Below are 27,093 nucleotides of genomic sequence, written 5' to 3'. Positions count from 1 at the left end.
CAAGTTTTTTTTGATGAGTTAACAGAGGGGATTGGTGAGGATAACGCAGTTGATGCAGTGTACATGGACTTGCAAAATGTGCCACATATCAGGCTTGCCAGCAAAGTTGAAACCATGAAATGAAAAAGGGACAGTGGCAGCATGGATACAAAGTTGGCTGAGTGACATGAAACAGCAGTGGTTAACAGACGTTTTTCCAGACAGGCAGAAGATATACCATGGGGTTCCCCAGGGGTCAGTACTAGAACCACTGCTTTTCTTGATCTAGATTAATGATCAAGATTTGGGTGCACAAGGCATCATCTCAAAATTTGCAGATGGCACAAGTTGGAAGTATCGTGAACAGTGAGGAGAATTGTGCTAGACATCAAGAGGCTGGTGGAATGGAAAGACAAGAGGCAGATGAAATTCAAGACAGTATACAATGCATGTCAGGTGAATTCTTCAAGCAAAAAACAGGCCAAATACAATATGTTGAGGGGGAGATGAGAGGACGCATCAGGGAGGGGGATGTTACCTGGAAACTTTGTACTAGGAGGCAGTCACAACCCTCAGGATAGGGTCTTCCGATTTGGTCAGTGGTTAGGGACAGGAGAGCCACAGCTGAGGCAGGTAAGGGGACCCAGAGTGCAGGAGCCTCAGCCTTTGCAACTGTCCAACAGGTTTGAAGTTCTTTCAGCTTGCTTGGATGAGAATGGGGGCTGCAGGGTGGATGAGCTAACTGACCATGGCACTGTGGTACAGGAAGCCATTCAAGTGGGGAAAGCAAAAATGAATGTAATGGTAGTAGGGGACTGCCTAGTTTGGGGGTGGGGGGGGGGGGGGGGATTGACACTGTTCTGTGCAAAGAGAGTGTGTCCAGAAGGCTGTGTTGCCTGCTCGGTGTCAGGGTTCAGGACATCTGTTCAGGGCTGGACAGGAACTTAGAGTGGGAAGGGGAGGATCCAGTCGTTGTGGTCAGTGTAGGTACAAACGACATAGGCAGGACAAGGAAAGAGTTTCTGCATAGTCAGTATGAGGAGCTAGGCACCAAATTAAGCAGAACCTAAAAGGTAATCATCTCCGGATTACTACCTGAGCCACGTGCAAATTGGCATAGGGCAAATATGATTAGAGAAATGAATGCATGGTTCAAAGACCACGGGTGTGATAGAAGTGGGCTCCAGTTCGTGGGGCACTGGCACCAGGACTGGGGAAAGTGGGGGCTGTATCGTTGGGATGGTTTACACCTGAACTGTGCTGGGACCAGTGCTCTAGCAAGTCGCATAACTAGGGAAGTAGAGGGTGTTTTAAACTAGATATTGGGGGCAAGGATCAAATTTAGCAAGATGTGGTAAATCAAAGAGTAGAGACAAGGCAACAAAGGTATTAATATGGGAAATGCTAAACAGACCATGACAGGAAGGGACAGAGTACAAATCGAAGAGTAAATCATCAGTCAAGGCTAGACGTTACAAAAATAATAAAAGGACAAAACTAAAGACTCTATCTGAATACGCGTAGCATTCGAAACAAAAAACAGATGAACTGATAGCACAAATAGAAATAAATAAGTACAATCTTATAGCCATTACAGAGACATGGCTGCAGGACGACAGATTGGAACCTGTATATTGAAAGGTACAAAACATTTAGAAAGGACAAGAAGCTAGGAAAAGGTGTGGCTCTGTTAATTAATGATATTACCAAATTTGAAGAGGATGACCCAAGTTCAGGAAACCAGCATGTAGAAAACGGTTTGGGGAGATGAGAAATGATAAAGGCAAGAGTGTGATTTGTGGGAGTGGTGTAGAGTCTCAACAGAACCACACAGTACGACAGGGTATAAAGGAAGAAATAATGGGAGCTTGTCAGAAAGGTATGGCGATAATCATGGGGGGTTTTAATCTACATATAGACTGTAAGAAACAGATGGGCAAAGGTAGCCTAGATGAGGTGGTCATGGAATGTTTGAGGCAGTTTCTTAGAACAGCACATTCTGCAGCCAGAGAGCAGGCTATACCAGGCCTGGTATTGTGCAATGGGATAGGATTAATTCATGACCTCATAGTGAAAGTGCCCCTAGGCAGCAGCGATCATATGATTGAATTTTACATTCACTTTGAAGGAGAGAAGAATGGGTCCAAGACTAGTATTTTAAAACTTAAATAAGGGCAATTATCAGGGTATGAAAGTCGAGCTAGCTAAAGTGAACTGGCAAATCAGGTTAAGGGATAGGTCAACAGAGATGCAGTGGCAGACATGTAAGGGGATATTTCAGAATACAGAGTAGATACATTCCAACGAGAAAGAAAAATTCCACTATCTGTGGTTAACTAAAAAAGTTAAAGATAGCATCAAACTCAAAGAAAAAGCATTCATTGTGCAAAGATGGGTGGTAGGTCAGACAATTGGACAGAATATAAAAAGCAGCAAAGAATGACTAAAATATCGATGAGGGAAAAATTAGAGTACAAGAGAAAGCTAGCTGGAAATATGAAAAGATAGTAAGGGTTGCTACAGATACTTAAAGTTAGCGCTGGTCCTATAGAAACTGCATCTGGGGAATTAATAAGGGAAAATAAGACAGCACGTGAATTGAACAGGTATTTTGCATCGGTCTTCACTATAGATGATACAAGTAACACCCCAGAAATAGCTGTAAATCAGGAAATGGAAGGGAGAGGGGAAATCAAAATTACAATCACCAGAGAGGTAGTACTGAGTAAACTGTTGGAGCTGCAGGCTGATAAGTCCCCAGGTCCTGATGGACTTCATCCTTGGGACTTAGAAGTGGCTAGTGAGATAGTTGAGGTGTTGGTTTTAATTTTCCAAAATTCCCTAGATTCGGGGAAGGTTCCATTAGATTGGAAAATAGCGAATGTAACTGCTTTATTCAAAAGGGGATGGAGACAGAAAGCAGGAAACTACAGGCCAGTTAGCTTATCAGCCATAGGGAAAATGTTAAAAGCTGTTATTAAAGACTTTAAAGCAGGGCACTTAGAAAAAAAAATCAAGGTAATCAGGCAGAGTCAACAAGGTTTTGTGAAAGGGAAATCATGTTTAACCAATTTATTGGAGTTCTTTGAAGTAATAACGTGCTGTGGATAAAGGGGAACTGGTGGATGTACTGTACTTAGATTTTAAGAAGGCATTTGATAAGGTGCCACATCAAAGGTTATTGAGGAAAATAAAAGCTCATGGTGTAGGGAGTAACATTGTCATGGATAGAAAATTGGCTAGCTAACAGGGAAGAGTAGGCACAAATGGGTCATTTGCTGGTTGATAAGATGTAACGAGTGGTGTGCCAAAAGCATCAGTGTTGGGGCCTCAACTTTTTACAATTCATATAAATGGCTTTGATGAAGGGACCAAAGGTATGGTTGCTAAATTTGCTGATGCCACAAATATAGGTAGGAAAATAGTTTGTGAAGAGGATATAGGGAAGCTACAAAGGGATATAGATAGGTTAAGTGAGTAGGCAAAGATCTGGCAAATGGAGTAGAATGTGGGAAAATATGAAATTGTCCATTTTGGCAGGAAGAATAAAAAAAGCATATCTAAATGGTGAGAGATTGCAGAGCTCAGATGCTGAGGGATCTGGTTGGCCTTGTGCGTGAATCGCGAAAGGTTAGTATGCAGGTTCAGCAAGTAATTAGGAAAGCTAATAGAATGTTATCATTTATTGAGAGGGGAATTGAATACAAAGGTAGGAGGTTATGCTTCAGTTATACAGGACATTGGTGAGACCACATCTGGAGTACTGTGTACAGTATTGGTCTCCTTAATAAAGGAAGGATGTAAATGCTTTGGACGCAGTTCAGAGAAGGTTTGCTAGACTAATACCTGGAATGGTTGGGTAGTCCTATGAGGAAAGGATGGACAGGCTAGGCTTGTATCTGCTGAAGTTTAGAAGAGTAAGACAAGACTTGATTGAAACATAAGACCTGAGGTGGATGTGGAAAGGAGGCTTCCCCTTGTCAGGGAATCTAGAACTAGGGGGTCACCATTTAAAAATAAGGGGTTGCCCATTTCAGGCAGAGATGAGGAGAATTTTTTTCTCAGAGGGTAGTGAATCTTTGGAACTCTCTCCCTCAAAAGGCAGTGGAAGCAGAGTCTCCGAATATTTTTAAGGCAGAGGTAGATAGATTCTTGATGAGCAAGAGGTTGAAAAATTATCAGGGGTACCGGAGGTACAGATCAGCCAGGATCTTATTGAATAGCAGAGCAGGCTCGAGGGGCCGAGTGGCCTACTGCTGCTCCTAATTTGTATGTTCATAGGAAAATACGACTGGCAAAGGAGAGAATGAGAACAGAATGGTAGTTAATATTAAAAGGAACCCAAAATTCTTACTACCTGCTTACCATTTACATGCTGACAAAAGAGGTTGGGTCCTATTAGGGACAGAGGCTGCAAAATATGCTTAGAGGTGAAGGGCAAGGCTGGAATACTTAATGAGTACTTTCTCTCAGTGTTTGTTAAGGAAGAGGATGCTGACAAAATATCAGTAGCAGAGATGGTAGAGGTAATTGATGAGGTGAAAATTGATACAGAATGTACCGGATAGGCTGGCTATGCTTAGAGTGGATAAGTTGCCTGGTCCAGATGGCTTGCATTCCAGGTTGCCAAAGGAAATGAGAGTGAAAACAGAAGGGCATGCCATAATCTTTCAATCTTCTGTAGGAGCCAAAAGATTGGAGAGCGGCAATGTCGCTTTTTATCCCGTGGGTTTCAACCGTGCTGACAAGCCTATTAGCAGGCACTTTTTGGAAGTCCATTTACACCACATCAACTGCATTACCCTTATTTAAGAAAGGGTTTAAGGACATTCCTGGGAACTACAGGCCAGCCAGTTTAATACGTCAGCAGTGGGTAAGGTTTCAGAAACAATAATCAGGATAAAAATGAACAAGCACATGGATTAAGGAGGCAGCACAGATTTGTAAAAGGCAGATTGTGCTTGACTAATCTGTTTGTATTTTTTGATGAAGTAACAGATGGTTGATGAAGGAAAGGCAATAGATGTTGTCTATATGGATTTTAAAATACGTTTAACAAAGTGCCACATAAAAGACTGGTTAACAAAATTGAGGCTTATGGAATAGGAGAGTCAGTGTCAGCTTGGATAAAAAATTGGCTCAAGGACAAAACAGCAAGTTGTAGTAAATGGCTGTTCAGACTGGAGGATGGTACATATATATCAGTTACGACCAGGTGAGAAAGAGGTCGAGGGCTTCCTTTCAGCCTTCATCTGGTCTCACTGGAAAAGGGTTTTATTTTTAAACAAATTTTTGAGCTCCCCTTTGGTGAATCCTTGTTCACCACTTTCCAATTGTAAGACAAGAAACCAGCACAAACAGGCTTTTTAGGTTTAAAGAAGAAAAGTTGAAATTTATTAAACTTAAAACTCTAATTCGGTTGATGCCTACAGATACATGCTGTGCCCCACGCCATCAAGCATACACGATACACACATGCAAATAGAGACAGAAAAGAGCAAAAGAAAAATAAAGTGGAAAGTTTGAGGCAATATCTGAAGAGTTGTCATTACGGTTTATTTATTATTTTTTATTTAGAGATACAGCACTGAAACAGGCCCTTCGGCCCACCGAGTCTGTGCCGACCATCAACCACCCATTTATACTAATCCTACATTAATCCCATATTCCTACCACATCCCCACCTTCCCTCAATTCTCCCACCTATACTAGGGGCAATTTATAATGGCCAATTTACCTATCAACCTGCAAGTCTTTGGCTGTGGGAGGAAACCAGAGCACCCATCGAAAACCCACGCAGTCACAGGGAGAACTTGCAAACTCCGCACAGGCAGAACTCTGAATTGAACCCGGGTCGCTGGAGCTGTGAGGCTGCAGTGCTAACCACTGCGCTGCCCCGAGTTCTTCGAGCTCACTGTAGAGTGCTTGATTGTAGGTAGATCTTGCTTTTTGTTGGGGCCCAGTATTATTCTTAAACCTTGTTCGCTATAGGAGACCTTTCTCTCGAGTTTCATGTGCCTTCAGTGGATGCAGAGGCTTGAGAGAAAGAGATGGAAACAGACAGGAGAAATAGCTCCTCAGCCCAGGAGCAAACAGACTTTCTGTACAAAATCAAAAAATTCAGATTGCCCAGCAGGTTAGTCATGTGACTTGCTGGTTTGACCATGTACGTTTGTGTATTCAGCCATCTTAGCAGTCAACCTGGAATGTGAGCTCCCCCACCTTCAATGTCTGGTGATCAAAAGTCCACTGGATTGAATAGGTCAGGGAATGGCTGCTTTGTCCTTCCAAACACTTAATATGCAAATGTATTTTCCAGCCACAGCTGATCTGTTTACAGGTCCGTTCTTCACTCCAGTAACAGTGTAAAATCAATGTTCATGCCAAAATTAAGTTTCTCTCCATTTAGATAATAATTTGCCTTTCTTTTCTTCTGACCAAAATGAATAACCTCACACTTATCGACGTTAAACTCCATCTGCCAAATTTTGGCCCATTCACCTAACCCATCCATTTGTAAATTTCTTATTTCTTTATTGCAACTTACTATCCCACCTATTTTAGCGTCATCTGCAAATTTGGCTATAGTACCTTCTATCCCTGCTTTCAAGTCAACAATATAGATTGTAAATCGTTGGAACCAGAGGACCGAACCCTGTGGCACCCCACTAGTTACTTCATGCCAACCAGAAAAGGACCCATTTATCCCGACTGTTTTCTGCTGGTTAGCCAATCGCCTAACCAAGCTAATAAATTGCCCCTAACCCCATGGGAACTTAACTTGTGTATTAACCTTTTGTACGGCACCTTATCAAATGCCTTCTGGAAGTCCAGATATACTACATTTACAGGATCCCCATTATCCACTTTGTTACATCTTCGAAGACCTCTAGCAAATTAGTCAAACACGATTTACCCTTCATAAAACCATGCTGACTCTGATGGATTGAGTTTTGACTTTCTAAATGTCCTGTTATTACTTACTTCATAATGGATTCTAACAATTTCCCAATGACAGATGTTAAAATAACTGGTCTATAGTTTCCTACTTTCTGCCTCCCTCCTATTTTGAATAAGGGCGTTATACTAGCGTTTTTCCAATCCACTGAAACCCTTCCCACATCCAGGGAATTTTGGAATATTATAACCAATGGATCCACTATCTCCATGGCCACTTCCTTTAAGACCCTAGGATGTAGGCCACCAGGCCCTGGTAATAAGGAAGGCAAATGGAATTTTGGCATTTATTGCTAAAGGAATAGAGTATAAAGGTAGGGAAGTGCTGCTGCAACTGTACAAGGCATTAGTGAGACCGCACTAGATTGCGTACAGTTTTGGTCCCCTTACTTGAGGAGGAATGTAGCTGCATTGGAGGCAGTTCAGAGGAGGTTCACTAGATTGATTCCAGAGATGAGGGGTTTGTCTTGAGAGAATGAGCAGTTTAGGTCTTTTCTCTCTAGAGTTTAGAAGAATGAGAGGAGATCTAATTAAGGTATATATGATGATTAAGGGGATTGACAAAGTAGACAGAGATGATGTTTCCTCCGGTGGGGAAATCTAGAATAAGAGGTCATAGTTTTAGGATAAAGGGTAGCAGATTTAAAACAGAGATGAGGAGAAATTACTTCTCTCAAAGGGTCGTGAGTCTGTGGAATTCACTACCCCAGACTGCAGTGGATGCCAGGACATTGAGTAAATTTGAGGAGACAGATTTCTAATTAGTAAAGTGTTGGAGGGTTATGGAGAACGGGCAGGAAAGTCGAGTTGAGGCTGAGATGAGATCAGCCATGATCGTATTGAATGGCAGAGCAGGCTCGAGGGGCTCAATTGCCTACTTCGGCTTCTAGTTCTTATGTTCTTCATATATATTGGAATATAGAGTAAAATTCCACAATTTGCTAACATCAGCAAACTAGGAGTAGGCCATTCAGCAATAAATAGAAGAATGAGGTATGAGGAATGAAATAGAAGTAGGAAGAATGAAGACAGGTGATATAACAAAGGATGCAATTCTAAAGGCAGCGCAGGAACAGAGACCTGGGGGGATATGTGCACAAATCATTGAAGGTGGCACAGCAGGTTGAGGTAGTTAACAAGGCACACGGGTTATAAATCGAGGCACAGAGTACAAAAGCAAGAAAGTTATGAAGAACCTTTATCAAACACTGGTTTGGCTTCAACTGCAGTAGTGTGTTCAATTCTGGGCACCACACTACATTCATGAGATGTGGGTGGCGCTGGATGGGCCAGCATTTTATTGCCCATCACTAATTGCCCTTGAGCTGCCTTTTTGAACCGCTGCAGTCCTTGGGGCGTAGGTACACCCACAGTGCTGTTAGGAAGGGAGTTCCAGGATTTTGACCCAGCAACAGTGAAGGAATGGCAATATGGTAGTCAGGATGGTGTGTGGATTGGAGGGGAATTTGCAGGTGGCGGCGTTCCTATGCATCGGCTGCCCTTGTCCTTCTAGGTGGTAGAGGTTGCGGATTTGTAAGAAGCTGTCAAAGCATCCTTGGTGGGTTGCTGCAGTGCATCTTGCAGATGGTACACACTGCTGCCGCTGTGCATCAGTGGTGGAGGAAGTGAATATTGAAGGTGGTGGATGGGATGTTGGTAAAGCAGACCGCTTTGTCCTGGATGTCAAGCTTCTTGAGAGTTGTTGGAGCTGCACCCATCCAAGCATGTGGAGAGTATTCCACCACACTCCTGACTTGTGCCTTGTAGATGGTAGACAGGCATTGGGGAGCTGGAGGGGAATTACTCGCTGCAGAATTCCTAGCCCGACATGCTGTTGTGGTCATAGTATTTATGTGGCTGGTCCAGTTCAGTTTCTGTCAATGGTAACCCCCAGGATGTTGATAGTGGAGGATTCAGTGATGGTAATGCCATTGAATATCAAGGAGAGACTGTTAGATTCTCTCTTGTTGGAGATGGTCATTGCCTGGCACTTGTTCGGCACGAATATTACTTGCCAATTATCAGCCCAAGCCTGGATGTTGTCCAGATCTTGCTGCATCTGGACACAGGCTGCTTCGGAGGAGTCACGAATGGTGCTGAACATTGTGCAATCAGCGAATACCCCCACTTCTGATCTTATGATGGAGGGAAGGTCATTGATGAAGCAGCTGAAGATGGTTGGGCCTAGGACACTATCCTGAAGAACTTCTGCAGTGATGTCCTGGGACTGAGATGATTGACCTCCAACAACCACGTGCAGAAAAGACTTACGGGAATGGTTCCAGGGATGAGGGACTTCAGTTATGTGGATCGAATGGAGAATCTGGGGCGGTTCTCAGAGAAAGTTGAGAGCATGAGGAAAGTCGCTGGCTCAGATCAGGAACGCACGGCCTGCGAGTGTGGTGGAGGCAGATTCAACCACAGCTTTCAAAACGAAATTGGATAAGCACTTCGAGAAAAATAATTTCAGGGCTACACGGAAAGGGCAGAAGTGTGGGACTGGCTGAGTTGCTCTTGCAGAGAGCTGGCACGAGCGGGCCAAATGGCCTCCTTCTGTGCTGTAACCATTCTATGATTTTATTCTGATTCTAGTCTTCCCATCATTGGTCTATACACAAAAGCAGCTTTTCAACAGTCAGCTTTTGCTAGGTTGCCATACATGTTTATTAAATTTTTACCTCTTATTTCCAATAAGCATGATGACCATGTTGGAGTTGGAATGCTGGCGAGCATCTTCTAACCAAGTTGTCAAGTGATTGAAAGTGTCCCTTCTGTGAACAAAGTTATTACAAGATTAAAAAAGGTTTTTATTAAATCTCACTGTTGAACAGCAGAATGTTAACATATTTAACATAACTAACTTGCAAACCCTCAGCCCTTTTGTTATTCCTTCTTATTTCTAACCTCCCTTTCAGACAGGCCAATGCCACCTAACTCCAAGTCAACTTCTTCAACCATTTCCTGTTGGAATTATTTCAGTGATTTTCATTCCACCCACAACAGTTAGACTGCTTGGTAGAAGCTCATGATACCAAACACATTCTTCACTGACCATTCTGCTGCATTCATTATAGTCATCCTCCACTGCCTCTCTTCTGTGACCCCACCACACGTGACAGCATTCATCATGGTTCTACAATTACCTACCCCAAAGAAGTCAGGACATCTGCAACAGCATCCAAATCATCATCTGTAACGTTTCCCAAGACTCAATCTTTAGCCCAATGCTATGGTGCCCACAGGTGACATCCCATCAGTAGCTGACATCCATAAGCACAATGTCACCTTCATGTTTGATCCCAGTTTACCCCTCTGCCATCATCTTCATACCAAGAAATGTCACCTGTGACTGCCTGGTTATCATGTAAGTCAGCCTGAATGTTAGAGTCAATGTTCTACATGATCAGGACTGAAGATGCCTTGTTTGCCTCTCACCTGAGGCTGAACTTCTCAAGCATAGATTCCATTCTCAACTGTTCATTCAGACTAATCCAGTATGAACCTGCTACATCCTAAACTGAGCTTCAGACAACAAAGTGCACCTTAATGTCACCCAGCTACATTCCTTCCTCATACCTATGGAAGTGATCATCTGTACCATGTCACTTAAATGCATGATTTCTCCCAAAACCTCCACTACTTCTCCCAATCTCTAACTTAAAACTCGAACTTACCTAGAACTTGAGAATCAGTCTCATTTCATAGCTGCCCTACACTAATACATCTTCAACCACCTCCACTGGCTCCTCACTCCCAGGCACCCATTGAAGCATGTTTTCAAAAGCACAGTGTTTTTGTTTTGCCATCCTTACATCCTCAAAAGCAACCTCCTGCCACTCTGACTGGCCTACTTACTTTCTTTCCCCACATCTCTCCTCCATTCATTGGACAGCTTTCAAGCCACAATGCCCTGCTCTCCTTCCAAAGCTTCTCCAAAGCCCACTTCTCTCAATATACATTCAGCCACCTGTCTAACTGTTCTCCCAGATCTTGTTTAGATATGCTCAAACCTCCTGTACAAAACTGTCAGAAACTTATGTAAATGGCACAGAAAAAATGCAACTATGAAAATAACCATTAAAATACTCCCACATGGAACAATGACGTTAGCAACTTCTCATTTGAAATGTATGTCTGCACTATGTGCTAGATCTCATGAGCAACCCACATACCTCTCACATTTGTGTGTTACAATGCAAGCCTGCTCTGGCATTGTAAACCTACTCATCAGATTGTGTAGATACGCAAATGGCTGAAATACATAAACCAATATTTCTGCTAAGCTGCGCAACTGTGCAGCCATGAAACAGCTTGGAAGCCGAGACCCCATTCCACATTACAAACTGTGCCTGTGAAAAATTAAAAGCACTACACTCTCAAATCAGCCTACCAACAAAAACTTTACTGGGAGTATTACTTTGCACAGTTACAGCACCCGAGAAGGTATTTTGACTTCACACTTGAAGTCACAAATCTGAGTCAACAGCTGTACTGAGTCCATGGAGCCCCAGAACAAAAATTAGGTCTTCGCTGTAGACAGATTACAAGATATCAACAGAATCTATGTACTAGAAGCTCTATGTCCAGCAAATTAATTCAGAAAAATAGACACTAATTCTGACAATTAGTGTATGTAAAAGCTTTTCACTGGTGAATTTCAACTGCAAGGATCTTACTAAAGATATCATATTATATACGGTTTTCAAGCTTCACCTGTCATTTCCACAGACTTGGTAACTGAAATGCTCCAAATTATAGACAAGCACCAACACTAATTTCACCCAACTATGGAAATAGCTCATTTAAATTAGTGGGAGATGGATTAGAATGAAAGAGTGAAGAGTAAGTTTGAATCACGAGATTATTCCCATTTACATCAAACATCTTAAAAGCTTGACATCTTTACATTAATGTAAGGAACTTGGCTTGATTTCACGGAATATTCAAATAGACTGCATGCACACTTTACTAGAATGTATTTTGTTTTCAGAACTTGGCCATTTAAAAGTTAGTTGAATTAAAAATGAGCCAACTTTAACACAAAAGAGCCAGTATTTCAAAAACCGAAGACAATTACATCTCTAATCACTGAACTGGAAACCAACTTTTATTTAAAAGCTACCTTGTGATATCATAAACTAGCAAGGCACCAGCAGCTCCTCTGTAGTAAGATCGTGTGATGGAACGAAAAGACTCCTGACCAGCCTAGTGACAAAACAGAATGTGAAAACTCTTGTTATTTACCCAAGGTATATATGATTAGCGGATTACAAACAGGCTCTTTTTGGGACGTGAATTTGGTAAGCGTAGGGATCACAGTCAATTACTGTTAACATTTATTACTCCTGTTCCCCTGACATCATGAGGTTGCTGGATCTTCCAACTGAGGTGACAGTGCAAGGTAACAACCAGAAGTCATGGTCCATATCAGTACCAACTGCAGTACCTGCAGGACAGATGGCGCAGAAGAGAGGGATTTAGATTCCTGCAACATTAGGACAGATTCTGGGGGAGACAACACCTGCACAAGCAAGATGGGTTGCATCTCAACAGAGCCATGGCCAATGTTCTTGTGGGACATTTTGTTGGTGCTGTTGGCGAGGGTTTAACTTTATTTGGCAGGGCACCAATATGGAATATCAGAAAAGAAAGAGGCCGCACAAAGGAATGGGAGACATACAGCATTACAGCAAAAAAAAAAGTACGGTATTAGGTGGAGTCAGACCAAGTGGGAATACAGGGAGGCCGAAATTAGGTTTGCAGTGCATGTATGTAAAGCGTGGTTTAAGGTGGTTGGTCAACTAAAGGCAGGAATAGCCACGAGAATATGATGTGCCAATAAGTGACCCAACTCAAAAAAGGGCAAGACTAGGTTCTAAATATCCCCGACTATAAGGTGTTCAAGAAAGATAAGGAAGAAAGGAGGAGGGGAGGCAGCACTGATTAAGATTAAGATTGCAGTGCTGGACTTTGTGGATGTTCTGGAGGCATCAAGAACAGAATCTATTTGGTTAGAGTTAAGAAACAAGAGGTGCCATTATAATACCGGATGTATTCTATAGGCCAACTAGTGGGAAAGATATAGAGGAGCAAACTTGGAGAAATTAGAGAGGTGCAAGAACAATAGAGCAGTGATAATGAGGGACTGCAATTATCCTAATATCAGCTGGAATAGTATAAAGTGCAGAGAGTGGGAAAGAGTTTCTGAAGTGTGTTCAGGAGAACAGAAGCAGAAAAAGGGGACATATGACAGATGTCAAGTTGGTAATACAAGCGAGACCAGGCTGAATCTACAAAGTTCAGGAGGGATGTGAAAAAAGAGGCAAGAGACTGTATGTGACGATATTAGCAGCTAAGGAAATCCAAAATTTTTGATAGGCAAATAGTAGAAGCATAGGAAGAGGAGGGGTGGGACCAATTGGAGATCAAAAAGGAGACCTATGCATGACGACAGAGGGCAAGGCTGAGGTACTGATGAGCACTTTGCATCAGCCTTTGCCAGGGAAGATGCTGCCAAAATCAGTAAAAGAGGCAGTTGGGATACATGATGGCCAAAAAATTGATAAAAGGAGATACTAGAAAGGCTGGTCATAGTTAAAGTTGATAAGTCACCAGACGGGATACATCCGAGGATGCTGAGGGAAGCAAGGGTGAAAACTGTGGAGGTACTGGCCTTCCAATAATCTTCCAATCCTTCTTAGATACAGGGATGGTCCCAGGCAACCGGAGAACTGAAAATGTTATACCCATGTCCAAAAAAAAAGTGCAAGGATAAACCCAGCAGCTACAGGCCAGTCAGTTTAACTTCAGTTGTAGGAAAACTTTTACAAACAATAATCTGGGACAAAATTAATGCTCACTTAGACAAATGCAGATTAAAATTGTCTTTAAACATTTTATTGAATTTTTGATGAACAGAGAGGATTAACGAGGGCAATGCTTTTGATGTGGTGTATATGGACTTCCAAATGGCATTTAATAAATTGTCAGCGAAGTTGAAGCTTATGGAATAAAAGGGACGTGGCAGCATAGATACAAAACTGGCCAACAGACATGAAACAAAATAGTGGTGGACTGTTGTTCTTCGGATTGAAGGAAGGTATAATAGTGGTATTCTCCAGCGATCTATACGAAGACCGGTGCTTTTCTGATATATAATGACCTAGACTTGGGTGTACACGCAGCACAGGGTCGATGGACTTAATAGCCTCCTTCGGTGCTGTAACCATTGCATTATTCTATGAAGGGTTTTGAAGTAAGGGGAAACAATTACCACAGGCAGGAGACTCGGTAACCGAAGATTACAGATTGAAGAGATGAGAAATTTTTCTGTTCAACATGATTTGGAATGCACTACGTGAAAGTTGGTGGAAGCAGATTCAATAGTAATTTTCAAACTGGAATTCGGTTCATATTCGAAGGGAAAAGTTTGCAGGACTATGGGTAAAGAGCAGGGCACTGGGACTAATTGGATAGCTCTTTCACAGGTACAATGGGCCAAATGGCTTCCTTCTTGGCCACATAATTCTATGCTTCAAGAACACTTTCTGCAAGTGTCACTTATTTCCTGCATGGGGTGGGAGGAGGAGCAAAGTATCCAGCAGATATGGCAGGAGAAATTCAGGTGATTAACAGTAGTAGGCAGCTAGATTCCTATCAAGTCTTTCTGCCCCCATAAAAGGTGAACCTGCAGTCCAAGTCAGAGCCCCATCCCTCTGCATAACCACCATAATGCAGTCATTCTAATTTAGTCCCTCCAACTGCATGCTTTTACAAAAATTCTACTACAAGATGAACTACAAACTATCACATTCAGTTCTTCACAGCTCACTTTACAGAAATATTTTAAATAAGATTCTTCTTTTGAAACTATTCTTTAATCACGTGAAAGCAGGGAAAGAATTGAACTTCGCATTTAAACACCTCACAAAACTACGGCTTCTACAGAATCTAGCACAAGCACAATGATCAACTATGGCAATGATTTATGTCTGTCATGGGTTTTAAGAAAATCTGTACCAGTTATCAAATGAATACAGCACTCAAACTATCTGAAATTAAGACTTACAGTATCCCAAATCTGAAGTTTTATTTGTTTTCCATCGATGGTTATCATTCGAGCCCCAAATTCTACACCTGGATCAAAATTAGAAAAAAAAATTAAAGAGTGTAGGAGATGTTTTTACAGGACCAATCCTAGATGAAGCAAAAGCAAAATGATGCTGGAAATCAAATAAACACAAAGTGCTGGAATTACTCAGGTCAGGCAACATCTGTGGAGAGAGAAGCAGAGTTAACATTTCAGCTCTGTGACCTTTCATCAGAACTGGCAAAGGTTACAGATGAATTAGGTTTAAAGCAAGTGAAAGTTGGGGGGTGGGGGGGCGGTGCAGGAGAACACAAAAGGGAAGGTATATGATAGGGCAATGGGGAGGAGAGATTAAGTGACAAATATGCCATGGGACAAAGGCAAAAGGATTGTTAATGGTTGCAGCTCTGTCCAAAGCAGATGAAAAACCGAGTTCAAGGCAGGCACATGGTTAAAAAATAAAATTTTAAAAAGCCAGTCATCTTCCGAAACTGTTGAACTCACGGTCGAGTCCAGAAGGCTGTAAAGTGCCTAATCGGAAGATGAGGAGCAGCACCTTTACTTATAAGTTAAACTTTGAACTCATCACCAAATTATGCAAAAGTGATGTGCAACATTTTACATGAAATCCAACAAATTGTAACTGAATACAACCTTGAGAGCAATTTAGTGACAAATGGTGACAATTTTGTTTAAATATTGACTAATGAAGTATGAATTGCTACTTTCATTTAGCTAAATGATCAAGCAAGTGGATGAATTTGATTTCACCAACATTGTACCTTCAATAATTGATGAACCGATCTGTTCTGTTGTATAATTTTCATATGCAACGCCATTATATAAAATGTTTATATATTCTATTATTTGACATGTGACATATGTTTGTCTTTTATCAATTACACATAAAGGTCTGAAGAATTTTTATTTGTTCATGGGATGTGGGCGTCACTGGTTAGACCAGCATTTTATTGCCCATCCCCAATTGTCCTCTAGGTGGTGGTGAGCCCCCTTCTTGACCGCTGCAGTCCTTGGGGTATAGGTACACCCACAGTGCTGTTAGGGAGTTCCAGGATTTTGACACAGCAACATTCCAAGTCAGGATGGTGTGTGGCTTGGAGGGGAACTTATAGGTGGTGGTCTTCCCATGTATCTGCTGCCCTTGTCCTTCGAGGCGGAAGAGGTCACTGGTTGGAAGGTTCTGTCGAAGGAGCCTTGGTGAGTTGCTGCAGTCTATCTTGTAGATGGTACACACTACTGCCGCTGTGCGTCAGTGGTGGAGGGAATGAATGAAGGTGGTGAATGGGGTACCAATCAAGCGGGCTTTGTTCTGGATGGTGTCGAGCTTCCTGAGTGTTGTTGGAGTTGCAACCATCCAGGCAAGTGGAGAGTATTCCATCACACTCCTGACTTGTGCCTTGCAGATGGTGGACAGGCTTTGGGGAGTCAGGTGAGCTACTCACCACAGGATTCCTAGCCTCTGACCTGCTCTTGTCGCCACAGCATTTGTGACTGGCCCAGTTCAGTTTCTAGTCAATGGTAACCCCCAGGTTGTTGATAGTGGGGGATTCAGCGATGGTAATGCCATTGAATGTCAAGGGGAGATGGTTAGATTCTCTCTTGGTGGAGATGGTCATTGCCTGGCATTAGTGAGATGTGAATGTTACTTGCCACTCATCAGCCCAAGCCTGGATGCTGTCCAGGTCTTGCTGCCCATCAACAATGGCTACTTCAGAATTTGAGGAGTCACGAATGCTCAACACTGTTGAGTGAATATCCCCACTTCTGACCTCTGATGAAGCAGAAGATGGTTTGGCCTAGGACACTACTGAGGAACTCTGATATCCTGGGATGGAGATGATTGACCTCCAACAACCACAACCATCTCCCTTTGTGCTAGCTATAATTCCAACCAGCAGGAGTTTTCCCCCTGATTCCCACTGACCTCAGTTTTGCTAGGGCTCCTTGATGCGATACTCGGTCAAATGCTGCCTTGATGTCAAGGGCAGTCACTCTCACCTCACCTCTTGAGTTCAGCTCTTTTGTCCACGTTTGGACCAGAACTGTAATGAGGTCAGGAACTGAGTGGCCCTGGCAGAACCTGAACTGAGTCAGTGAGCAGGTTATTGCTGAGCAAGTGCTACTTGATTGCACTGTCAATGACCCCTTTTACCACTTTGCTGATGATCAAGAGTAGACTGATGGGGCAGTAATAGGTCAGGTCGGATTTGTCCTGCATTTTGTGCACACGACATACCTGGGCAATTCTCCACATTGCCAGTGTTGTAGCTGTACTGGAACAGCTTGGTTAGGGGTGTGGCTAGTCCCGGAGCACAAGTTTTCAGTACTATTGCCAGAATGTTGTCAGGGCCTATAGCCTTTGCAGTACACAATGTATTCAGCCCATGTTGAGCAAAATCAGATTGGCTTAAGACTGGCATCTGTGATGCTGGGCGTGTCAGGAGGAGGCCATGATGGATCATCCACTCAGCACTTCTGGCAGAAGATGGATGCAAATTCTCCAGCCTCGTCTTTTGCACTGATGTGCTGGGCTCCCCCATTGTTTTGTTTGGGGGGGGGGGGGGGGGGAGAAATGTTTGTGGAGCCCCTCCTCCTGTCAGTTGTTTACTTATCCACCATGCCCGATTGGATGTGGCAGGACTGCAGAGCTTAGATCTGATCCATTGGTTGTGGGATTGCTTAGCTCTGTCTATTGCATGCTGCTTCCGCTGCTTGGCGTGCAAGTTGTCCTGTGTTGTAGCTTCACAGGCAGACACCTCATTTTTAGGTATGCCTGGTGCTGCTCCTGGCATGCTCTCCTGCACTCTTCATTAAACCAGGTTTGGTCCCCCCAGTAATGGTAATGGTAGAGTGGTGGATATGCCATGCCATGAGGTTACAGATTGCAGTTGAATACAATTCTGCTGCTGCTTATGGCGCACAGCGCCTTATGGATGCCCAGTTTTAAGTTGCTAGATCGGTTCTAAATCTAACTCATGCAGCACGGTGGTGGTGCCACACACTATGGTGGGTACCCTCAGTGTGAAGACGGGACTTCATCTCCACAAGGACTGTGCAGTGGTCACTCCTACCAATACCATCATGGACAGATGCATCCGTGACAGATAGATTGGCAAGGACAAGGTCAAGTACATTTTTCCCTGTTGGTTCCCTCACCACCTGCCACAGACCCAGTCTAGCAGCTGTCCTTTCGGACTCGGCCAACTCGGTCACTAGCGGTACTACCAAGCCACTCTTGGTGATGGACATTGAAGTCCCCCACCCGGAGTACATTTTGTGCCCTTGCTACCCTCAGTGCTTCTTCCAATTGGTGTTTGACATGGAGAAGCACTGATCCAGCAGCTTTTTGGGGAGTGGGGGGGGGTGGGGCAGTAGGTGGTAATCAGCAGAGTTCCTTGCTCATGTTTGACCTGATGTCATGAGACTTCATGGGGTCTGGAGTCAAATGTTGATGACTTCCAGGGCAACTCCTTCCCGACTATATACCACTGTGCTGCTACCTCTGGTGGGTCTGTTCTGCCAGTGGGACAGGACATACCCAGGGATTGCGACGGTGGTTTTTAGGACATTATCTGTAAGGTATGATTCAGTGAGTATGACCATGTCAGGCTGTTTCTTGACTAGGCTATGGAATAGCACCCCAAATTTTCTCACAAGCCCCCAGATGTTAGTAAGGAGGACTTGAGGGTTGGGTTTACAGTTGTCGTTTCCGCTGCCTAGGTTGATGCCAGGTGGTCCGCCCAGTTTCATTCCTACCAAGACTTTGTAGCAGTTTGGTACAACTGAGTGGCTTGCTGGGCCATTTCAGAGTGCAAGAAAAGTCAACCACATTGATGAGTCTGAAGTGACATGTAGGCCAGACCAGGTAAGGATGGCAGATTTCCTTCCCTAAAGGACATTAGTGAACCAGATGGCTTTTTATAACAGTCGACAATGGTTTCATGATCACCACTAGACTAGCTTTCTAATTCCAGGTTTATTAATTGAATTCAAATTCCACCATCTGCCATGGTGGGATTCGAACTCATGTCCCTAAATCATTAGCCTGGGGTTCTGGGTTACTTATCTAGTGACATTACCACTATGCCACCGCCTCCCCAGACAGGATCAGGAATACGCCATAAGGTCCCTCAAACATGCTCGTCGTTTAATAAGATCATGGCTGATTCTTGACCTGAACTCAACTTTCCCACCTATCTCCATATCCCTCGATTCCCTCGAGTTCAAAAATCTATTGACCTCACCCAATGATTGAGCATCCACAGTGCACTGGAGTAGAGAATTCCAAAGATTCAGAAAAGAATGAAGAATTTTCTCAGTCCAAAATGGCTGTCCACTTATCTTGAGACTGTGACCTCTGGTTCTAGACTCTCCATCCAGGGGAAACAGCCTCTCAGCATCTACCCGGTCAAGCCCTCTCAGAATCTTGTACGTTTGAATGAGATTACTTCTCATTTTTCCCAAAACCCAGAGAATATAGGCCCATTCTACTCAAGTCTCTCCTCAGGACAACCCTCTCATCCCAAGAATCAATCTAGTGAACCTTCATCACATCCCATCTAAAGGCAAGCATATCCTTCCTTTGGTAGAGATTAAAGCTCTACATCATACTCCAGGTGTGGTCTTACCAAAGCAGTGTACAATTGCAGCAGGACTGCTTCACTCCTACTCCAACCCTCTTGCAATAGAAGCAAGCATACTATTTGTCTTCCTAATTGCTTTTATACCTACATATTAAACTTTGCATTTCCTGACACCCAAATCCCTCTGAATATTAACAGTTCACAGTTTTAAAAATCTCCCTACGTCACACTGCATTTGACACCTTCTTGCCCACTCACCTAACCTATTTGCATCCCCTTGCAGACTGTGTGCCCCTCACAGCATACTCTTCCCATTTACCTTTATCAGCAAATAAACATGGGTACACTGCACTCTGTCCCTTCACCCAAGTCAAATATGGATTGTAGGTACTCAGGCCCCAGAGTCTTGCAGCACCCCACTAGCAACAAGCTGCCAACCTGAAAACGACACATGATTTCCTACATTGTCCTTTAGCCAATCCACTATCCATGCTATCCTTAGCTTGTGCAACAACCTTGAGTGACACCTTATCAAATGCCTTTCGAAAATTCAAATATACTACTCGAAAAAAACTAAGATTTGTTAAACAATTTCCCTTGCATAAAGCCATGCTGACACTACCCAATTATGGAAAATGTGAAATTGTCCATTTTGGCAGGAAGGATAAAAAAGCATATTATCTAAATGGGGAGAATGATTGCAGAGCTCTGAGATGCAGACGGATCTGGGCGTCCTAGTGCATGCAGCACAAAAGGTTGCAGGTACAGCAAGTAATTAGGAAAGCTAATAGAACGTTATCATTTATTGCGAGGGGAATTGAATACAAAAGTAGGGAGGTTATGCTTCAGTTAGACAGGGCATTGGTGAGACCACATCTGGAGTACTGTGTCCAATACTGGTCTCCTTATTTAAGGATGTAAATGCATTAGCAGTTCAGAGAAGGTTTACAAGACAAATACGTGGAATGGGTGGGTTGTCTTATGAGGAAAGGTTGAACAGGCTTGGCTTGTAGCCACTGGAGTTTAGAAGAGTAAGATGTGTCCTGTTTGAAACATATAGGATCCTGAGGGGTCTTGATAGGGTAGATATGGAAAAGATGTTTCCTCTTGTGGGAAAATCTAGAACTACAGGTTCACCCATTTAAGACAGAAGACGACACATTTTTTCTGAGGGCTACGAGTCTTTGGAACTCTCTTCCTCAAAAGGTGATGGAAACAGAGTCTTTAAATATTAAGGCAGAGGTAGATAGATTTTTGATAAGCAAGGGGGTGAAAGGTTATTGGGACTAGGCAGGAATGTGGAGTTGAGGTTACCATCAGATCAGCCATGATTTTATTGAATGGCGGAGCAGGCTAGAGGGACCGAGTGGCCAACTCCTGCTCCTAATGCATATGTTCATATTTTTTTTTTTAAAAATAAGTGCCTTGTTACTACTTCCTTAGTAATTGACTTGAGCATTATTCCAACAATTGATGTCAGACTAACTGGCCTGCAATTCACGGTTTTCTTTCTTTCTTGAACAGCAGTGTTCCATTTGCTACCTTCCAATCCGCTGCAGCCATTCCAGAATCAAGCAAACTCAAAGATCACAACCAGTACATCCACCATCTCTGCAGCCACTTCTTTTAGAACCCAAGGATGTAGGCCATCAGGTCCAGGGGATTTAATGGCTTTCAATCCCATTAATTTCTCCAGTATTTTCTTATTTACTAATATTACTGATTACTTGTATACCTATGAAGGACTGTTAAGTTTTCCCAAGAATTTCTACATCCAGACAGTTAACATGTTGATGAAATGCTGAAGTTTCAAGTATTTTTTTAAAAAATTCATTCGTGGGATGTGGGGGTCACTGGCCAGGCCAGCATTTATTGCCCATCCCTAATTGCCCTTGAGGTGGTGGTGGCGTGCTGCCTTCTTAAACCGCTGCACTTCATGTGAGGTAGGTACACCCACAGTGCTGTTAGGAAGGGAGTTCCAGGATTTTGACCCAGCGACAGTGAAGGAACGGCGATAGAAAGGCACGGTGGTAGTTCCACACAACACGATGGAGTGTATCCTCAATGTGAAGGCGGAACTTAGTCTCCACAAGGACTGTGTGATGGTCACTCCTACTAATACTGTCATGGACAAATGCATCTGCAGCAGGCAGATTAGTGAGGACAAGGTCAAGTATGTTTTTCCCTCACCACCTGCCGCATACCTAGTCTAGCAGCTATGTCCTTTAGGACTTGGCCAGCTTGGTCAGTAGTGGTGCTACTAAGCCACTCTTGGTGATGGACATTGAAGTCTCTCACCCAGAGTACATTCTGTGCCCTTGCCACCCTCTGTCCTCCAAGTGCTGTTCAACATGAAATAGTACTGACTCATCAGCTGAGGGAGGGCAGTAGGTGGTAATCAAGAGGTGGTTTTTGTCCATATTTGACCTGTTGCCATGAGACTTCATGGGGGCCGGAGTCGATGTTGAGGACTTCCAGGACAACTCCCTCCCGACTACACCACTGTGCCGCCACCTCTGATGGGTCTGCCCTGCCGGTGGGACAGGACATACCCGGGGATAGTGATGACAGTCTCTGGGACATTGTCTGTCAGGTATGATTCCATGAGTATGACTATGTCAGGCTGTTGCTTGACTAGTCTGTGGGAAAGCTCGCCCAACTTTGGTATAAGCCCCCAGACGTTAGCAAGGAGGGCTTTGCAGGGTCGACAGGGCTGGGTTTGCCATTGTCGTTTCCAGTGCCTAGGTCGATGCCGGGTGGTCCGTCTGGTTTCATTCTTTATTGACTTCGTAGCGGTTAGATACAACTGAGTGGCTTGCTAGGCCATTTCAGAGGGCATGTAAGAGTCAACCACATTGCTGTGGGTCTGGAGTCACATGTAGGCCAGACCAGTTAAGGACAGCAGATTTCCTTCCCTAAAGGACATTAGTGAACCAGATGGGTTTTTACAACAATCGACAATGGTTTCATGGCCATCATTAGACTAGCTTTTTAATTCCAGATTTATTAATTGAATTCAAATTCCACCTTCTGTTGTGGTGCGATTTGAACCCATGTCCCCAGAGCAATACCCTGGGTCTCTGGGTTACTAGTCCAGCAACAATACCACTACACCACTGCCTCCCACATGACTGAAACCCTTCTGAAAAAGTAGGCTCAAACAAAAGGCTCACTGTCCCCAGCCCCGACTCCTCACCAAGTTTCCTCCCTCTCCTCCTACTGCCACTAATTATCACCCTCCCTCACCTTCACATGGTACATTTCCAACTCCTCCTTTTTCAACTGCTCCATCTCCATTTCTGGGGATAGGCTGTTGACCAATATCTAATATAAACCCACCAACTTCCACAGCTACCTTTATTAAAGTTCCTCCTACCATACTTCCTGTAAGGACTCTCTCCCATTCTCCCAGTTTCCATCACATCTGCTCTGACAATACCACCTTCCATATCAGTGTTTCCAATACCACTTCCCCTCCCTTCCAGAAGCATGATTGGATGGAAGGTGTGGACAAGAGGAACCCTATCAGCTTCCAGTCAATGGATCATCCTGTATCATTGCCTCCACCTCCAAACACATCTTGCTCTCCCTTTTCAGTATTCTGAAGAGAACGTTCCCTCCACAACACCCTGGTCCACTCCATCACCCCCAATGCCCTTTCCCCTGTAAGCACAGGAAATGCAACACTTGCCCTTTTTCCTCATCCCTTCCCACTATCCAAGACCCCAAACACTATTGAGGTTAAACTGTGATTTAATTGTACCTTTCAATTTAGCAAACTGTATTTGCTGTTTCTAATACCTCTACATTGAAAAGACCAAAGAGACTGGGGGATTGCGTGTGGAACACTTTAGTCACCACTTTCAATCTGCAGGCATGACATCACATAAACAAGGCTGCTCAAGCCTAGTCTGTCATTCAGTACTATCATAGGTAAATTTCTACATCAACTCCAGTTTTCCACCCTGTCCCCATTTTTCTTGATTTAGTGCCCATGGATCTAGTGCAGCCTTGAATATATTCCATGACGGAGCATCAAGAGCCCTCTGGGGTAGAGCATTCCGAAGATTTGCAAACCCAAGTGAAGAAATTTCTCATCAATCCAAAACAGCTGATTCCTTGGCCTGAGACTTGGACCCCCAGTTCTAGACTCTCTAACCAAGGGAAATAACCTCTCAGCATCTACCCTTTCAAGGCCTAAATCTTATTGTTCAATGAGATCACCTCATTCTTCTAAACAGTGGCCTGGATGTTGTGGACCCAATAGTGGCAAAAGCTGAAACTTTTGTCACTGTTGATGGCTACAACAGCACGACAACTTTCAGCGATTGCACCTATGCCGAAAACCAGAACTTGTGGTGCAACGCAAAGGGCTTCGGCGAAGCACATGCTGATGGTTCCGTCAGGCCAGTTTCCAAAGGGGCAGGTATCTGCAAATAAAGAACTTGGGCTAATTGCCCAGAAGTTACATTTTTTCAAGTATATAAAAAGGAAGTGAGAAGCTAGAGTAAACATTGGTCCCTTCAAGGATTAGACTGGGGAATTTATAATGGGAGACAGATATGGCAGAGACTTTGAACAAGTATTTTGTATCAGTCTTCAGTGGTAGACACAAAAAGCATCCCAAGAATAGGAGAAAATCAAGGGGCAAAAGGGAGGGAGGAACTTAAAACAAATCACTAGAGGAAAAAGTACGAGGAAAACATACTAGGAAAACTAACGAGACTAAAGGCTGACAAGTCCCTGGACTTGATAGCCTGCATCTTTGAGTCTGAAAAAAAGTGGCTGCAGAGATAGTGGACACATGGGTTGTAATCTTCCAAAGTTTCCTAGATTCTGAAAAAGTCCCAGCAGATTGGAAAACTACAAATCTAACTCCCCTATTCAAGAAAGGAGGGAGACAGAAAGCAGGAAACTGTAGGCCAGTTAGTCTAATGTCTATCTTTGGGAAAATGTTCGAGTTCACTAAGGAAATAGGAGATTTAGAAAACCATAATGTAATCAAGGAGAGTCAACATGATTTTGTGAAAGGAGAAATCACGTTTGACAGATTTATTAGAGTTCTTTGAGGATGTAGCAAGCAGGGTGGGATAAAGGAGAACCAGATGTAGTGTATTTGGATTTCCAAAAGGCATTCAATAAGGTGCCATATAAAAAGGTTACTGCACAAGAGTTCATGGTATTAAGGATAATATATTAGCATGGATAGAGGATTGGCTAACAGGAAGCAGAATCAGGATAAATGGGGCATTCTCAGGCTGGCAAACTAACTAGTGGGGTGCCACAGGGAACAGTGCTAGGGCCTCAACTATTTATAATCTCTATTAATGACTTGGATGAAGGGATCGAGAAATCTTGGAGCCAAATTTGCTGACCGTACAAGATAGGTGGGAAAGCACATTATGGGGAGGACAGAAAAGAGTCTGCAAAGGGATATAGGTCGGAGTGGGCAAACATTTAGCAGATGGAGTGTAATGTGGGAAAATGTGACGTTATCAACTTTGGTTGGAAGAGTAGAAAAAGATTTATATGGAGAGTGTCTACAGAATTCTGTAGGGATCTGGGTGTCCTCATACATGAATCACATTTAGGATGCAGGTACAGCAGGTCATCAGGAAGGCAAATGGAACGTTGGCCTTTACTTTTCTACTTGATGCCCCTTGCAATAGATAAGTCTTGCTACAACTGTGCGGGGGTTTATGAGACCACACCTAGAGTACAAAGTACAGTTTTGGTCTCCTTATTTAAGGACTGTGTAACAGCCCCAACAATCAAATTTTTCTGCAGCACCTGTGAAAGAGCCTGTCACTCTAGAATTGGCCTTTACAGCCACTCCAGGTGCTGCTCCACACACCACTGACCACCTCCAGGCGCTTACCCATTGTCTCTCGAGATAAGGAGGCCAAAGAAGAATTTAAGGGATATACTTGCATTGGAGGCAGTTCAGAGAAGGTTCACTAGGCTGATTCCAGGGATAAAGGGGTTGTCCTACGAGGAAAGGTTGAACAGGTTGGACTTTAGAACAACGAGGCGTGATCGCATTGAAACAAATCAGATTCTGAGGGGGCTCGACAAGGTAGACGTGGAGAGGATGTTTCCTGCCATGGGGGACTCTAGAACTAGGAGGCACAGTTTCAGAATTAGAGGTCTCCCATTTAAGACGGAAATGAGGAGCAATTTCTTCTGAGGGTCGTGAATCTTTAGCATTCTCCACCCCGGAGGGCAGTGGAGGCTTGGTCATTGAAAATATTTAAGGCGTAGTTACAGATTTTAGACCTACAAGTGAGTCATGGGTTCTGGGGGGCAGGCACAGAAGTGGACTTGAGGCTAAAATCAGATCAACATGATCTTATTGAATGACAGAGCAGGCTTGAGGGGCCAAATGGCCTACTCCTGCTCCTATTTCTTAAGCTCACAATGATCTTTTAAGGGCTGATATGAGCAAGCACAGAGCCTGCGCAGAAGCGCATCTTTAAATGCGGAACAGAAGTTTTGAAACACTCCCGCTCCTCCAGCAGCTTTCCACTGGAATGCAATAGGTATATATATAATTCTTTGCTTTGAACATAGAATCATAGAAAGCGCAAGGCACAGAAAGAGGCCACTTGGCCCATCATGCCGGCCAAAAAACAATCTGCCTATTCTAATCCCACCTTCCAGCATTTGGTCCGTAGCCCTGCAGATTACGGTACTGGAGGTACATATCCAGACTCCTTCTGAACGAGTTGAGGGTCTCCGCCTCAACCACCCTTTCAGGCAGTGAGTTCCAGACCATCAGCACACTCTGGGTGAAAAAGTTTTTCCTCATCTCCCCTCTAATTTTTCTACCAATCACTTTAAATCTCTGCTCCCTAGTCACTGACCTCTGCGCTGAGGTTAATAGGCCCTTCACCTCTATCTAGGCCCCTCAAAATTTTGTACATTTCAAACAGATCTCCCCTTCAGCCTTCTCTGTTCCAAGGAGAACAACTTCAGCCTATCCAATCTTTCCTCATAGCTGCATTTTTCCAGTCCCAGCAACATCCTCAAATCTCCTCTGTACCTTCTCTACTGCTATTACATCCTTGATAAACCAGCAAGGATTAGCTAAATCATTAGTTGTTTTGATAAAAGGAGACTGGCTTGTCTATGAATGCTCCAAAGCCCAGTTTAAAGTTACTGGCTAGTTTGGCTATCTCTTTGGAGAGGAGCCCAGTTCTTTAATTCTGCTCACGTCATCAGCCAGAGGCAGAAAGGCCCATCAGGTGAAGACAACCTCTACTGCTTTAAAAAGAACTAAAATCAGCGTTTTTATCCTTACAAGTTTCCCATACAGTACAATCTATAAAGTTAATTTTATTCAATCGAGATAGTCCCAGCTGTTACTTTAGGAGCTACTGGAATTCAGAGTCAAAGTGTCATACAGCACAGAAACAGGCCCTTCGGCCCATCGTGTCCATGCCAGCAATCAAGCATCTAACTATT

At 43.5% G+C, this 27,093-nt stretch overlaps 1 protein-coding gene across 2 annotated transcripts in view; it reads right to left on the bottom strand.

Annotated features, from left to right (window-relative positions):
• Positions 1–27,093, bottom strand: part of rab2a (RAB2A, member RAS oncogene family) — a 130,900-nt gene that overhangs the window by 60,201 nt on the left and 43,606 nt on the right. For both annotated transcript variants that reach the window (XM_068031898.1, XM_068031897.1), the window contains exons 3-5: positions 15,005–15,072; positions 12,059–12,141; positions 9,615–9,707 (exon numbers count right to left, since the gene is read on the bottom strand). In XM_068031898.1, the coding sequence (XP_067887999.1) occupies positions 9,615–9,707; positions 12,059–12,141; positions 15,005–15,072 (244 nt within the window). The remainder of the gene's footprint in view (positions 1–9,614; positions 9,708–12,058; positions 12,142–15,004; positions 15,073–27,093) is intronic.

Source organism: Heterodontus francisci, chromosome 5 (assembly GCF_036365525.1).
Source record: "Heterodontus francisci isolate sHetFra1 chromosome 5, sHetFra1.hap1, whole genome shotgun sequence".
In the NCBI taxonomy this organism is placed as follows: domain Eukaryota; kingdom Metazoa; phylum Chordata; class Chondrichthyes; order Heterodontiformes; family Heterodontidae; genus Heterodontus; species Heterodontus francisci.
This window is presented reverse-complemented; position numbering and strand designations above follow the sequence as displayed.